Here is a 12,557-nt window from a genome sequence, read left to right as displayed (position 1 = left end):
CAGCACTTGTCCATGCACCAGAGTTGACTGTAGATGTCCCTGTTTTCTGTGTGTTCAGACTAGCAGCAACAAAGTGATTTTTGTACTGAGACTGGAAATAAGATGGAGAAGAGCAGTCATTAATAAGTCAGAAACAGTTGTGCTAATGAACATTGCAGTGTAAACTTTCCATTGCTTACCTGAAAAGCAGCCTTCATGGCAGACAATCGATCTCCCATCGCCCCGCCTGTGGGTTTGAATGCTTCATAGTTGCTCATCACATTGCCAGACGCGCTGCGTTCCTACAAAAGGTTTGAGAAATTTACTAAAAGGATATAGCCATTGACCTCAGAAAAGGAGAGGGGTTACATGACCTCTAGAAGTTTGATTAGCCCATCAGTAGTCATCTACCGATTGCTTTGGGTCAGGAGGTCTACTGGTGGCTTTAGTATGAAGATCAGTTGTCACTTACTGAAGTATCTGCTCCAAGTCCTGGGCGCTCTCTATAGCCCAGGCCTCCTCCACCTATGTTTAGCTTCTTGCCTTTTCCAGCCTTAAAGCGGGACTTGCGAAACCAAGCATTCTGTGTAGCAAAATAAAGAGACGTCAAATACAGAAGATAATTAAAAAAAAAAAAATATATATATAATAGAAAAAATAAAAGAATGCATGATCTGACCAGGCAGGATGGTCAGGCATCAAATAATTTTTGAGCATATAGTGTACAGTGAAAACGTTTTAACAGGTCTACCGAATGTTTATTCTGAAGCGGCTCATACATGCTAGTGTGAATTACCTGCATAGCCAGGTCTAGAAGCTCCTTAGACACATACTGGTTTGCTCCTTCCAGATTCCTCACCAAGTCCCCAGCAAAATTGCTGTCTTTTGGCGTCAACAGAGTATAAGCCACACCCTTCTCTCCTGCTCTGCCCGTACGACCAATACGATGAGTGTGTGTGTCAATGTCTCGCGCCACGTCATAGTTGATCACAGTTTTGATTGATGGAATGTCCAAGCCTCGGGCTATCAAAAGGAAAAGAAGTTTGACAATCCGATAACCAACATGACTACATTTGGAAAATTAAATTGAAGACTGCAACCTAACAAATTAAAAAAAACTGTGTTGGTTACTGAAATTCCACCATACCTTTATGTATTTTTAAAGCATTCACTATATCAGGGGTTTGATTTTGTCATGATCTACAGCCGTTTCCCCTCATAGATTAGGGTTAATCTCACAGTTAGGGTTAGAATAGGCAGGTTATATTGGTGGTAGCAGGGGTTAAGCTAGGTTTCACAGGAGAAGAACCTTAGAATTAGGCTTGGTAGGTGAGGTTTAGTGACGTTAGTGGTAGGAGTGTAACATGCAAAGGTTCCATTGGTTGTCCACCTTCTATGCGGATATTGATTGGCCCTGCCATTCTTCATTTACTAGCCAGAGTGATGAGTAGAAATGCAAAAGCTCCCCTACCCTCATGTGATGATGCCTAAAGCCCAGTGATTGGCTGCACAACCATTAAAGCGGAAGGTCACCCAAAAAAGGAAGTTTTGCTTGTTTGCATCCTCCCCCCTCCACAGCCACATTTGGCCCTTTGAAAACGTCACCGGATGTGACGAAACGCATCAGCACATGGACCGCACAACGTGATACGTGACATCCATTTGGAACGCAAGCCGGAATTACCTCCGCTCGCCACTCTGCATGGTATTATTTGACTGTCACGGATACTACCATAGCGGGATCCGCTTAAATTGGTGGCTGATATACTTTTTTACTTGAATAAACCGCTTTATATAAAAAATAATACACTATCTGGAGCTTTTTTATCTTTTCAAATCCTACAACATGAGCTGCCTCATGGAGGGACAAGGAAGAAAATAACCATCGGCACAGGAGGATCTTAAAGGGGACTTACCAACAAGCGAGATTGGCCGCAATACTATAAGGTATATGAGGCCCACTATATTTGGTAAGTCACCCAATTTATAAATTGCTGCATGGGAAGAAGGCACCCAGCACCTGCACTTTACTTTGTCACTCATTGAATTTTGCGAGCACTTGCACAGTTCCCAGGAAAAGGAACAAACACTGAACATTGTTTTTCAAATTTTTATGACTTTTAATGAATTTGCACTTTTTGGGATTGACTTTTATTGATATATTTATAAATTGACAAATTTTGGATTAATTAATTCGCACAATATTTGCACTATATTCGTAAGAATATTTCATATATTTATATTGTTTTAGCAAGCGCTGTAGATAGTCCTAATTAGTAGGACTATCTTTCCTTTTTATGACTTGAGGGGGGTACCTGGTTTTGACAGGTACCTGCTCCCACTGCCGGCTCAGATCGGCCTGGCAGTCTGAGCAGAAAGTTCGGCTCCCCCTCCCTCCCCTGCAAGCTTCTGGGACATATCAGAGGTCCTAGAAAACGACTGGACCATTCACAAGGCACAGCACGACTCAAGCATGTGCAGTATTAAAGAGGCCGTTTCCCTTACTTGAGGTGCTGGTGCCTGCTCCCGAAGCGGATTGAAGAATCGGCCCAGGTGAGGACACCGCTGGATCCCTGGAAAAGGGTCCTTACATTAAGAGTCAGTAGCTACAATATTTGTAACTGTTGCCTTTTATTTATTTTTTGGGGGTGGGGGGAGCCTGGAGCTACTCTTTAAGCACTGCAGTTAGTGAAGGAAAGAGGGGACCACATGCTTCCCCATACCTGGAGCTACCAGGACTTTCACAGGGCGAGGGAGGAGGGAGACAAACCTTTAAACTCTTACTTTGCCCTAAATGCATAAAGTGACAGATTTGCTTTGAGGTCAAACAAAGCAGCTCGTGTTAGGTTTAGCAATGGGGCAAGCTTATCTTCGCCATTGGCAGCATTATACATGTCCATTATAGGGGTGTATTCTACGCTTAGTAGTCCCTATTAAATATAGGAATTTCCTTTCTCTTCAAAAACTGTAAAAAACAGTGAAAAACAATTTCCATTACTTATGCTCTTGGGCTATGCACACTTTTTCACTAAGCTATCCATTAAGAATGTCAAGTATAAACTGCTGGTATGTTCAGCAGTCTGGCATTCTTCAATCTATCTTTAGGGTCCTCACCAGCAACATCTGTGGCTACCAGAATGGGGACGACCTTCTTTTTGAAGTCTGTGATGACTTTGTTCCTCTCACTCTGGTCCATATCTCCATGAAGAAGGCCCAAAGAATGGTCCTCTAAGCGTAGGTTGGCGGCCAGCTCTTCAGCGTTGGCTTTCTTGGTGACAAAAACAAGGACGCTTCCTGTAGATGTGAACTCTACTAGTCTGCGGCTCATCCAGCTCCACTTATCTGGGCCAGATGGGAGAATCTCAACCACCTGAGTGATGTCTTCATTGGCCTAATGTAAGAAAAGAAATGGTTATAATTGTGCTTTGCTAATAAAAGCTACCAATTCATTTACCACACTGAACTGACACACAAGAGAAGACACCCAGCTCACCTCTCCGATATCTCCCTGAACAATGCGGATGGGATCAATCAGAATATCTCTGGCTAATTTTTCAATCTTTTTCCGGAACGTGGCACTAAACAGGAGAGCTGTGACAAATAAAATGGAAAGAGATTAGGAACTGTCAGCTTTGCATTAGATCAGTGATCCCCAGACAGTGATCAATGGTTGGCCACTATATTCAGAAAACATTGCATATTCTTTCATATGTTCTCACATAAGATAAATGCAAAACCTGCTTTAGATGAACTATGTTGTCTAAGGATATTCCAAAGAAATCCACTCAATTGGCGCTTTTCCACGGCATGGAACCCAACGGTTCGGCTCGCTTTTGTGCTTTTCCACTGCTGGTACCGCATGGTACGGTGTAGGAACGGTTCGGTACGGTACAGCGGCGCTTTTCCACTGCATGGAACCGAACGGTACGGTACGGCTCTGAAAAAACAGTACCTACTCGATTGTGGTTCCAACAGGTACCAAACTGGTACCATATCCCACAATCCTTTGCATGCAGTCACTACCAGCCACTGATTGGTCAGAGAATCCCACCCACCCCGTTGTTATCCCACCCACTTAACTTTAGTACTACTTTAGTGGAAAAGCAAACCATACCGTACCGAACCGTTCCAACACCGTACCATGCGGTACCAGCAGTGGAAAAGCAAACCGGGCCAAGCAGGGCCAAGTAGAGCAGAGCCGGTACTTGCAGTGGAAAAGTGCCAAATATAAACTCACTGGCCACTTTATTAGGTAAACCTGTTCAATTGCTTGGTAACACAAACTGCTAATCAGCCAATCACATGGCAGCAACTCAATACATTTAGGCATCTAGACGTGGTGAAGATGACTTGCTGAAGGAGAAACTGAGCATCAGAATGGGGAAGAAAGGGGATTTAAGTGACTTTGAACGTGGCATATTTGTTGGTGCCAGACGGGCTGGTCTGAGTATTTCAAAAACTGCTGATCTACTGGGATTTTCACACACAACCATCTCTCGGGTTTACAGAGAATGTTCCAAAAAAGAGAAATATCCAGTCAGCGGCAGTTGTGTGGAGGAAAATGCCTTGTTGATGTCAGAGGAGAATGGGCAGACTGGTTCCAGATAATAGAAAGGCAACAATAACTCAAATAACCACTCGTTACAACCGAGGTATGCAGAATACCATCTCTGAACGCACAACACATCAAACTTCAAAGCAGATGGGCTAAAGCAGCAGAAGACCACACCAGGTGCCACTCGTGTCAGGTAAGAACAGGAAATTGAGGCTACAATTCACACCAAAATTGGACAATAGAAGATTGGAAAAATGTTGCTTGGTCAGAGGAGTCTCGATTTCAGCTGTGACATTTCGATGTTAAGCCCCGTACACACGCACCGATTGTTGGCCGACCGATCGGCCGTCTTTTGTCCAGTGTTGTTGTGTTGGTTGAAATGTGCTCTAGACTGCACACAAATTTTGTCGGCCAACAACAACCAACTTCAGAAGTGATGTCATGTGATGGTTGACTTTGTGTGTTTTTTCTTCTCTGAGCATGCCCAGTCTTGCTCATCAGATTTTTGTCGGCCGAAATCTGTACTGACTGAGGAACAATCGGCCGTTCTGTTGTTAGCCAACAAAAATTTTATAGCCTGCACACCAGATTTTGTTCGGCCGAAAAGTCGCAGTCGGTTGTCGGAAGCATCATACTAACAAGCCGACAATCGGCCGCTCGGACGTTGGCCGAAAATTTACGGGCAACAATCGGTGCGTGTATACGGGGCTTTAGAGTCGGAAACATGAAAGAATCCATCCTGCCTTGTATCAACGGTTCAGTCTGGTTGTTGTATAATGGTATGGAGGATATATTCTTGGCACATATTTGGCCCCTTGGTACCAATTGTGCATTGTTTAAACACCACGGCCTACCCGAGTATTGTTGCTGACCATGTCCATCCCTTTATGACTACAGTGTCCCCATCTTCTGATGGCTCCTTCCAGCAGGATAATGCACCATGTCACAAAGCTCAAATCATCTCACCACTGGTTTCTTCAACATGACAATGAGGTCACTGGACTCCAATGGCCTCCACACTCACCAGATCCCATCCAATAGAGCATCTTTGGAATGTAATGGAATGGGAGATTCTCATCATGGATGTGCAGCCGACAAATCTGCAGTAACTGTGTGATGCCATCATGTCAATACTGAACAAAATCTCTGAGGAATGTTTCAAACACCTTATTTAATCTATGCCACAAAGGAAAAAAGCAGTTCTGAAGGCGGAAAAAGGGGGTCCAACCCGATACTAGCAAGGTGTAGCTAATAAAGTGGCCGGTGAGTGTATATCCAACGAGGCGGATCTCTGCTCTACCTAGTTGCTGGAAAACCCTCAGAAGGTCCAACACTGTAAAGTGCGTGTGGCCAGCTTAGTCTAGCACTGGTAATACTCAGGCACGAGGCTCAGAACATGGCAAGGAGCAAAGATATTGTTACTTGCTTATATCATGCTTCACCATTGCTTTGAAACATAAGATTCTATTAATATATATAATAGTAGAACTAAAGCTTGCTGCTATATTATTGTCTTTAACCACTTGAGGACCAGCCGCCGCAGATGTACTGCGGTAGGCTGGCTCTCCCAGGCAAAACCCCGTACACATCTACGGTGCTCGCCAGGGAGGGCTAGGGGGCGAGCATGCGCCAGTGCGAGTGTCAGGCGGCTCCAATTGCCGCCTGACACCGGCGATCTCTCCCCACTGACAGAGAAGGACGGATGGCTGATGTAAACACAGCTGTCCGTCCTTCTCCCTCGGATGATCACAGAGACCATGCGATCCTGCTATATAGGATCGCATGTCTCTATGATCATCTCACAAGCCCAACCTCCCCACAGTTAGAATCACTCCCCTAGGCTTACATTTAACCCCTTAATCACCAATAGTATTAACCCCCTTCCCTACCAATGGAATTACTACAGTAACAGTGCATATTTTTAGCACTGATTACTGTAGGAATGTTACTGGTACTCCCAAAAGTGTCAAAAATGTCAGTTAGGGGTCCGATCTGTCCCTGGCAATGTCGCAGTCCCGTAAAAAAAAAAAAAAAAACGCAGATCGCCGCCATTACTAATAAAAAATAAATACATAAATAAAAATGACATAAATCTTTCCCGTAGTTAGTAGACACAATAACTTTTGCGCAAACCAATCAAAATACGCTTATTGCTATTTTTTTTACTAAAAATATGTAGCAGAAAACAAATTGGCCTAAAATGTTAAAAAAATTTGATTTTTTAATTTTTTTTTTGGAATGTTATATATCAGAATGTGAAAAATATTGTTTTTTCAAAGTTGTCGCTCTTTTTATGTTTATACGTAAAAATTAATCGCACAGGTGATCAAATACCACCAAAAGAAAGCTCTATTTGTGGGAAAAAAGGACATCAATCTTATTTGGGTACATCGTCGCACGACTGTGCAATTGTCTGTTAAAATAACGCAGTGCCGAATCGCAAAATAGGGCCTGGTCATTAAGGGGCAAATCCTTCCGGTCCTAAAGTGGTTAAACTTTACACAATATCTACAAATTTTTACAAACGGAGGTTTTTATCCGATTAATGGAAGCAATAAATCGAACATCAATTATGAAAATAATAGTTAGTTGCAGCCCTAATTGTGACCCAATCCAGGTATCCTGGGACTCTGGTGGGTCCTCCATATTGTTGATGGGGTTACACACTGAAGATAAATAATATGCTGGATGGCACTTCAACCTCTTCAATACTGGGCATTTTTACCCCTTTCCTGCCGAGGCCAATTTTCAGCTTTCAGCGCTCTCACAATTTGAATTGCGCGGTCATACAACACTGTACCCATATGAAATTTTTATTGTTTTTTTTTTTTTCACACAAATAGCTTTCTTTTGTTAGCATTTAATCACCGCTGGGTTTTTTAAATTTTTTGCTTAAGAAAAATGGAAAAAAAAAAAGACACTGGGGCGACGTCATAGGATGTTGTCCCAGAACGAGAGTGGATTCCGTCTGCCGTCGTCATTTTACTATACGACAGGCAGGAGGTGGTTAAAAGCACAGCATTTTATTGATGAAATCAGAACACATTGCAAGCATTTTTGAAAACTGCATGGCACTATTTTGTTTTGTTTGTTAAAGATATATGGATTGGTACACATTAATGATCCATGATTAGGTATTGGTGTATGGTGTAAAGGCACTTTTCAATTCAAATGAGCGATTTGTATTTCTGTACATCTAATTCTGAAATTTACACTGCTCTGCCACACAGCACAACGCTGTCTGGTGATGCTTTAAATGCCTTTACATATACGTGTGCTTGCATGTGTGCACAATGGGTGGGGGGGGGGGGGGTAGTTTACTTTATATTTCAGTTTTAGGCTAGCACAATGTGGCCAACAAGCCCCCCTATGTGATCGCATTTGGCAGGCGACAGGTACACTTTAGGGAGACATCAGGGGTTTATCAGAACCCTAACATTTCTCCTACTATTTGCTATAGCCTATCAAGCACAGACTGTGCTAGATCTGAAGTTTACCTAGCCTTGCACTGATGTCTCAAATTTATGAAAGACTGTATTTGATGTACATTAAATCATTCTACACAAAAAAAATTATCAGGAATTCTGCACCAAAAGCGGTACATTTTTTGCATGGAAAGTTGGCGTTATGTACACGCCTACAATTCTTAGTAATTACTGACTTAAACCTGACCAAAACAAGAGTCTAGTAGACATCCCAGATGTGATAAATTTGAAACACAAACGCATGAATTATAATCTAATCAATAATATAATTTTATTATATAATATATAATATAATATATATATATATAAAATAAAATTATATTATTGATTAGATTATAATTCATGCGTTTATATATATATATATATATATATATATATATATATATATATATATATTATAATATAAATGTTATGCGTTTGTGTTTTGTGCAAGGTTCAAATTTCCCTCCCTAGTTCCGCTCCCATGCAGCATTGCTGCTGCAGGGAACGGAACTAGGAAGTCATCATACCGACGGAGGACGGGCGAATGGCGGGGTTCTCAGATGGCTGGCGATCACAGCAATGGGAGATCATCGCTGGATCGCCAGGAGAAGGTAAGACACCGCTGCGCGCTCTGCACATCCACCCTGAGCGTGACTCGGGGATACCGATAACAGCATGGAAAATCCACCCCGAGTCACGCTCGGGGATACCGCTAGGCAGGTTAATAGCTGGTCACGTGGTACTTACTTTGTCTGTCTGGTCTTACATGGTTGGCAATGGATCGGACCTGGTATTCTGTAAGAAAAAGGTGTATGTTTTACAAGACACTAAGGAAAAATAAGAACCTTGTCAGGGGGTTATCCCTTCTTTAGATATACTTCATTCAGCAAAATAACAAAAATTGCAGTTACTATGGACTAGTAACCTTACCAAAACCCATGTCAAACATTCGATCGGCTTCATCAAACACAAGGTAAGTGACACGTTGCAGGTTGGTGGCCTTTTTCTTCACATGGTCAATAAGACGGCCCTAAACAGAAGACATGTATCTACTAACTGATGTGTGGGATAGTAACAACTTAACTGTCTTTTTTCTGATGCAGTTCATAACGTTTGGTAAGGGGTATCAAAGTTTCCTTTTCAGTTTTTTTTTTTTTTCATACAAAAAAAAAAAAAAACCTCAGATTAACCCAGCCCATGCTTTCACATATACTGTGTATATAAAAGCTCAGATTGCACAGGATGGTTATTATGGCAACACTAAAGCCCGGTACACACTAACCGTTTTCTTTTTTCGTTCAACCCAGCAGGCTGAACGAAAGAAAAAAGAGAAGAAAAAAGAGAAGAAAAAAAATAAGGAGCTCGGGAGGAGATCTAGTACTAACAAGCCAATGTTAGTACAACGATCTCCCCCCTGAGCTATTGCGGGGACAACCCCCCCCACCCCCGCCCGAACACACTGGCCAGCAGTCTCAGCCACTGCCTGAGCGCGCTGATCGGCAGACCCTTTTCAGTCATACCCTTTCTACGTTTGGCCAGCTTCCGTCAGACCAGCTGCTGTACAAGCCCCCCGACATTCGGCCTGTGTGTACGGGGCTTAAGCCTTTAATGCCAATGTTCATGCAGTTTCTGCTTTCTACAACCATGAACGCTTCACAGACCCTTGCTGGGACTCACCGGAGTGCAGACCACAATCTCTGCTCCTTCCTGCAGAGCCTTGGCCTGTTCCCACATGCTGCCACCTCCATACACAGCAACAGAGCGCAGGTTATAGGCCTTCCCAAACCGTTTACATTCACTGTGAATCTGAAACAGACAATATAAAAAAGACATAACTATCAGAGCCACGAACTATCTGAAAATTTGTTTTTTTTCTGGAGCTAAGTCCCACCCTGACATTTAACTGTGAAGGTCAAAGCCTTTTTTGTCCACTGACAGCTGAAGGACAAAGTACAGTGTGGGTCTAAGAGCCAAGGAATACAAAGTAATATAAATCTTAGTTTAAAGACTAACACAGGTGGCACTTCCAACACTGCAGGTATAGCCCAATTTAGGTTTCCTTTACCCTTTTTAGCTGGCACGAGACGTTACATGGGCTTCTTGGTCCTATAATAGCCAATTGGCTATCACAGGACCAAGTAATCGGGAGCTGTCTTTGAAAAGTCTAATACATGAGTATTTATTAATTCATTATATGCATTGTAAAAACAGAAGCCATATAAAAAGCTCAAATTCTAATTGTCAAAATGCAAAAAAACCAAACATTTCAGAATTGTGTCACTTTTGGCTAACAATCACCAGCTTCTTGAAGAAACTGGTGAGAGCTCAGTCCACCTGTCACTGCCATTATATATGGGGATCTCTTTCACCTTTCTGGATTTTATCTTATAATAAACATATGTTATAATATACAAATGGAATTTCCAGTTGAAGAATCTGGAGTTTCAGGGAATAAAAAAATAAATAAATAATAAGACAGGGGGAAGGGGGGGTCAAGTGGAATATAATCATCAGTGGTTTAACCTTTAAAGAGGCAGAAATTGTCCCCGAGGATGGGAATATGCAATAAATGTCCATCCAAGAGCTAATACTGTATACACAAAAGGAATAAGAGTCTGTGTTAACATTAGACAAATAGTTCACCAAATATGAATCCTACTGCATCTGCAATACCTGCTGGCACAACTCGCGTGTGGGACACACAATGACTGCGATGGGGCCATCCCCTGTCTGGAGCTCCTTCTGGTCCATAATGTGCACCAGCACCGGCCAGATGAACGCAGCTGTCTTACCACTCCCAGTTTTGGCAATGCCAATCAGGTCACGTCCGCTGAGTGCCACTGGAATACCCTACAGTAGGGGAAAAAATAAAAATTATTATATACATAAGAAGGCAGCTCTAGTGCCAAAGGACAGTAGTGGACATATGGGAGAGGTGGCCATCTGCAGCGATGTCACCAGTTTCTACAGAACAGACTAAATTTCTAAGAATACCCCTTTAAGTGACTGGAAGGTTAGCTACAGATTTGCTTTCACATTAAATAGTTTGGCACAAGCTGGCCCAAATAAATTCCTTTACCAAGAAATGGGCTGCTGCAAGAAATAGGTATTAGTTACATACAGCATATAGAGCTGTACTCCAGCAGCAGTACAAGGACTTCCCGTTCCAACAACAAAATGGAACCCTTGTATTTTATCAATGAATAAAAGGCTTCCGCTGATTGGCTGAGGTCATAAAATCATCGAAGTTCACCTTTACCAAAAAGCACACCATGCTGTCTCAAATGGGTATAGCAGCATAGCGTGCTAAACTCTTTTCTCTACATATCTTTTCCTTTTCCCTATTTCATTCCATCTTGAAGCTTCAATCCAATTTAAATTCCACTTCACTAGATAGAATGCTGAATAATCTTAAAGTGGAGCTCCACCCAAAAAGGGAAGCTCCGCTCGTCTGCTGCACCCCTTCCCCTGCCACATTTAGTACCTTTTGGAGGGGGGGAACATGTACCTGGTTTTGAAAGGTACCCACTCCCACTCCTGGCTGAGTTTGCCGCAGCCGGCCCATTCACATAGCGCACCACGGATCGCGCACTGCCCAGTAGGGATACGGCTGTGAAGCTGCAAGTCTTCAATGCTGGTTCCCCTTAGTGGAGATGGTGATGGTGGCAGCACCCGACAGTGGATTGAAAAATCAGCTCAGATAAGAATACCACTGGATCCCTGGACAGGCAAGTGTCCTTATATTTAAAATCTGCAGCTACAGTATTTGTAGCTGCTGACTTAATTTTTTTCTGAAGGAGCCTGGAGCTTCTCTTTAACAAGTCTGACAAAGGAAAGTAAAAGCCCAGGTAAAAAGTTAATTTCGAATTTAGTTAGTCAAGGGTCAAAAAGGGTTCTTAAAATCCACTTTGGGCCATCCGCTTGCTCAGTGTCACCTAAATAAGAAATGGATAGTCCCATTTTTTTTTTTTTAAATTACTTACCTTGATATTGAAGAAAATATACTTACCTTTCTTCCACTTCCTCCCTCTGCGGCCACGGCCCGCGTCGTCACTTCCTGCTTGTATTGATTCCTGGGATCTGAACGTCATTGCTCCCAGGAATCAATGCGCCTGCACCGGCCCCGCTCGTCAGTTCCGGTGCAGGCGCGTCATTCACTGCTAAACAGCTTCTGGGCATGCCCAGAAGCTGGGATGACGCGCCTGCCCCGGAAGTGACGAGCGGGGCCGGTGCATTGTGGGGCAGAAGAGGACGCGCTGGCTTCAGCTGCCCACACCTGAGATGGCAATTTTTCAAGGCAAGTATTTCTTCTAGAAGTTAAATGCGGCCCGGGACAGTTCAGAGGCTATCCATTGTGGAATGCACTAGCCCTGACTGTCCGGTGGGTATATTTAATGAAAAATAGTTTCCGAGGCCGGAACTTTGCTTTAATGTTCTCTCTTTATTTGGGTGATTTCTCCTCACTTACATTTCCAGAGACAAAATGTGAGAGAAAGTTCCCTCAAAGTGAGAGGAAACCTCAATGAAATTAGGATGGGTGACCCCACTAGAGGATT

At 42.9% G+C, this 12,557-nt stretch overlaps 1 protein-coding gene across 1 annotated transcript in view; it reads right to left on the bottom strand.

The window, feature by feature from the left end:
• The window catches only part of DDX42 (DEAD-box helicase 42), a gene marked incomplete at its 3' end in the record, with an annotated part of 40,753 nt that overhangs the window by 3,209 nt on the left and 24,987 nt on the right, over positions 1-12,557 (bottom strand). Inside the window, exons 9-18 of the mRNA XM_082272267.1 lie at positions 10,675-10,851; positions 9,679-9,807; positions 8,932-9,031; positions 8,749-8,796; positions 3,473-3,570; positions 3,094-3,370; positions 776-1,002; positions 452-562; positions 180-281; positions 7-91 (exon numbers count right to left, since the gene is read on the bottom strand). Of these exons, the coding sequence (XP_082128393.1) occupies positions 7-91; positions 180-281; positions 452-562; positions 776-1,002; positions 3,094-3,370; positions 3,473-3,570; positions 8,749-8,796; positions 8,932-9,031; positions 9,679-9,807; positions 10,675-10,851 (1,354 nt within the window). The remainder of the gene's footprint in view (positions 1-6; positions 92-179; positions 282-451; positions 563-775; positions 1,003-3,093; positions 3,371-3,472; positions 3,571-8,748; positions 8,797-8,931; positions 9,032-9,678; positions 9,808-10,674; positions 10,852-12,557) is intronic.

This window comes from Pelophylax lessonae (genome assembly GCF_965119305.1).
Source record: "Pelophylax lessonae genome assembly, chromosome: 11".
Lineage (NCBI taxonomy): Eukaryota > Metazoa > Chordata > Amphibia > Anura > Ranidae > Pelophylax > Pelophylax lessonae.
This window is presented reverse-complemented; position numbering and strand designations above follow the sequence as displayed.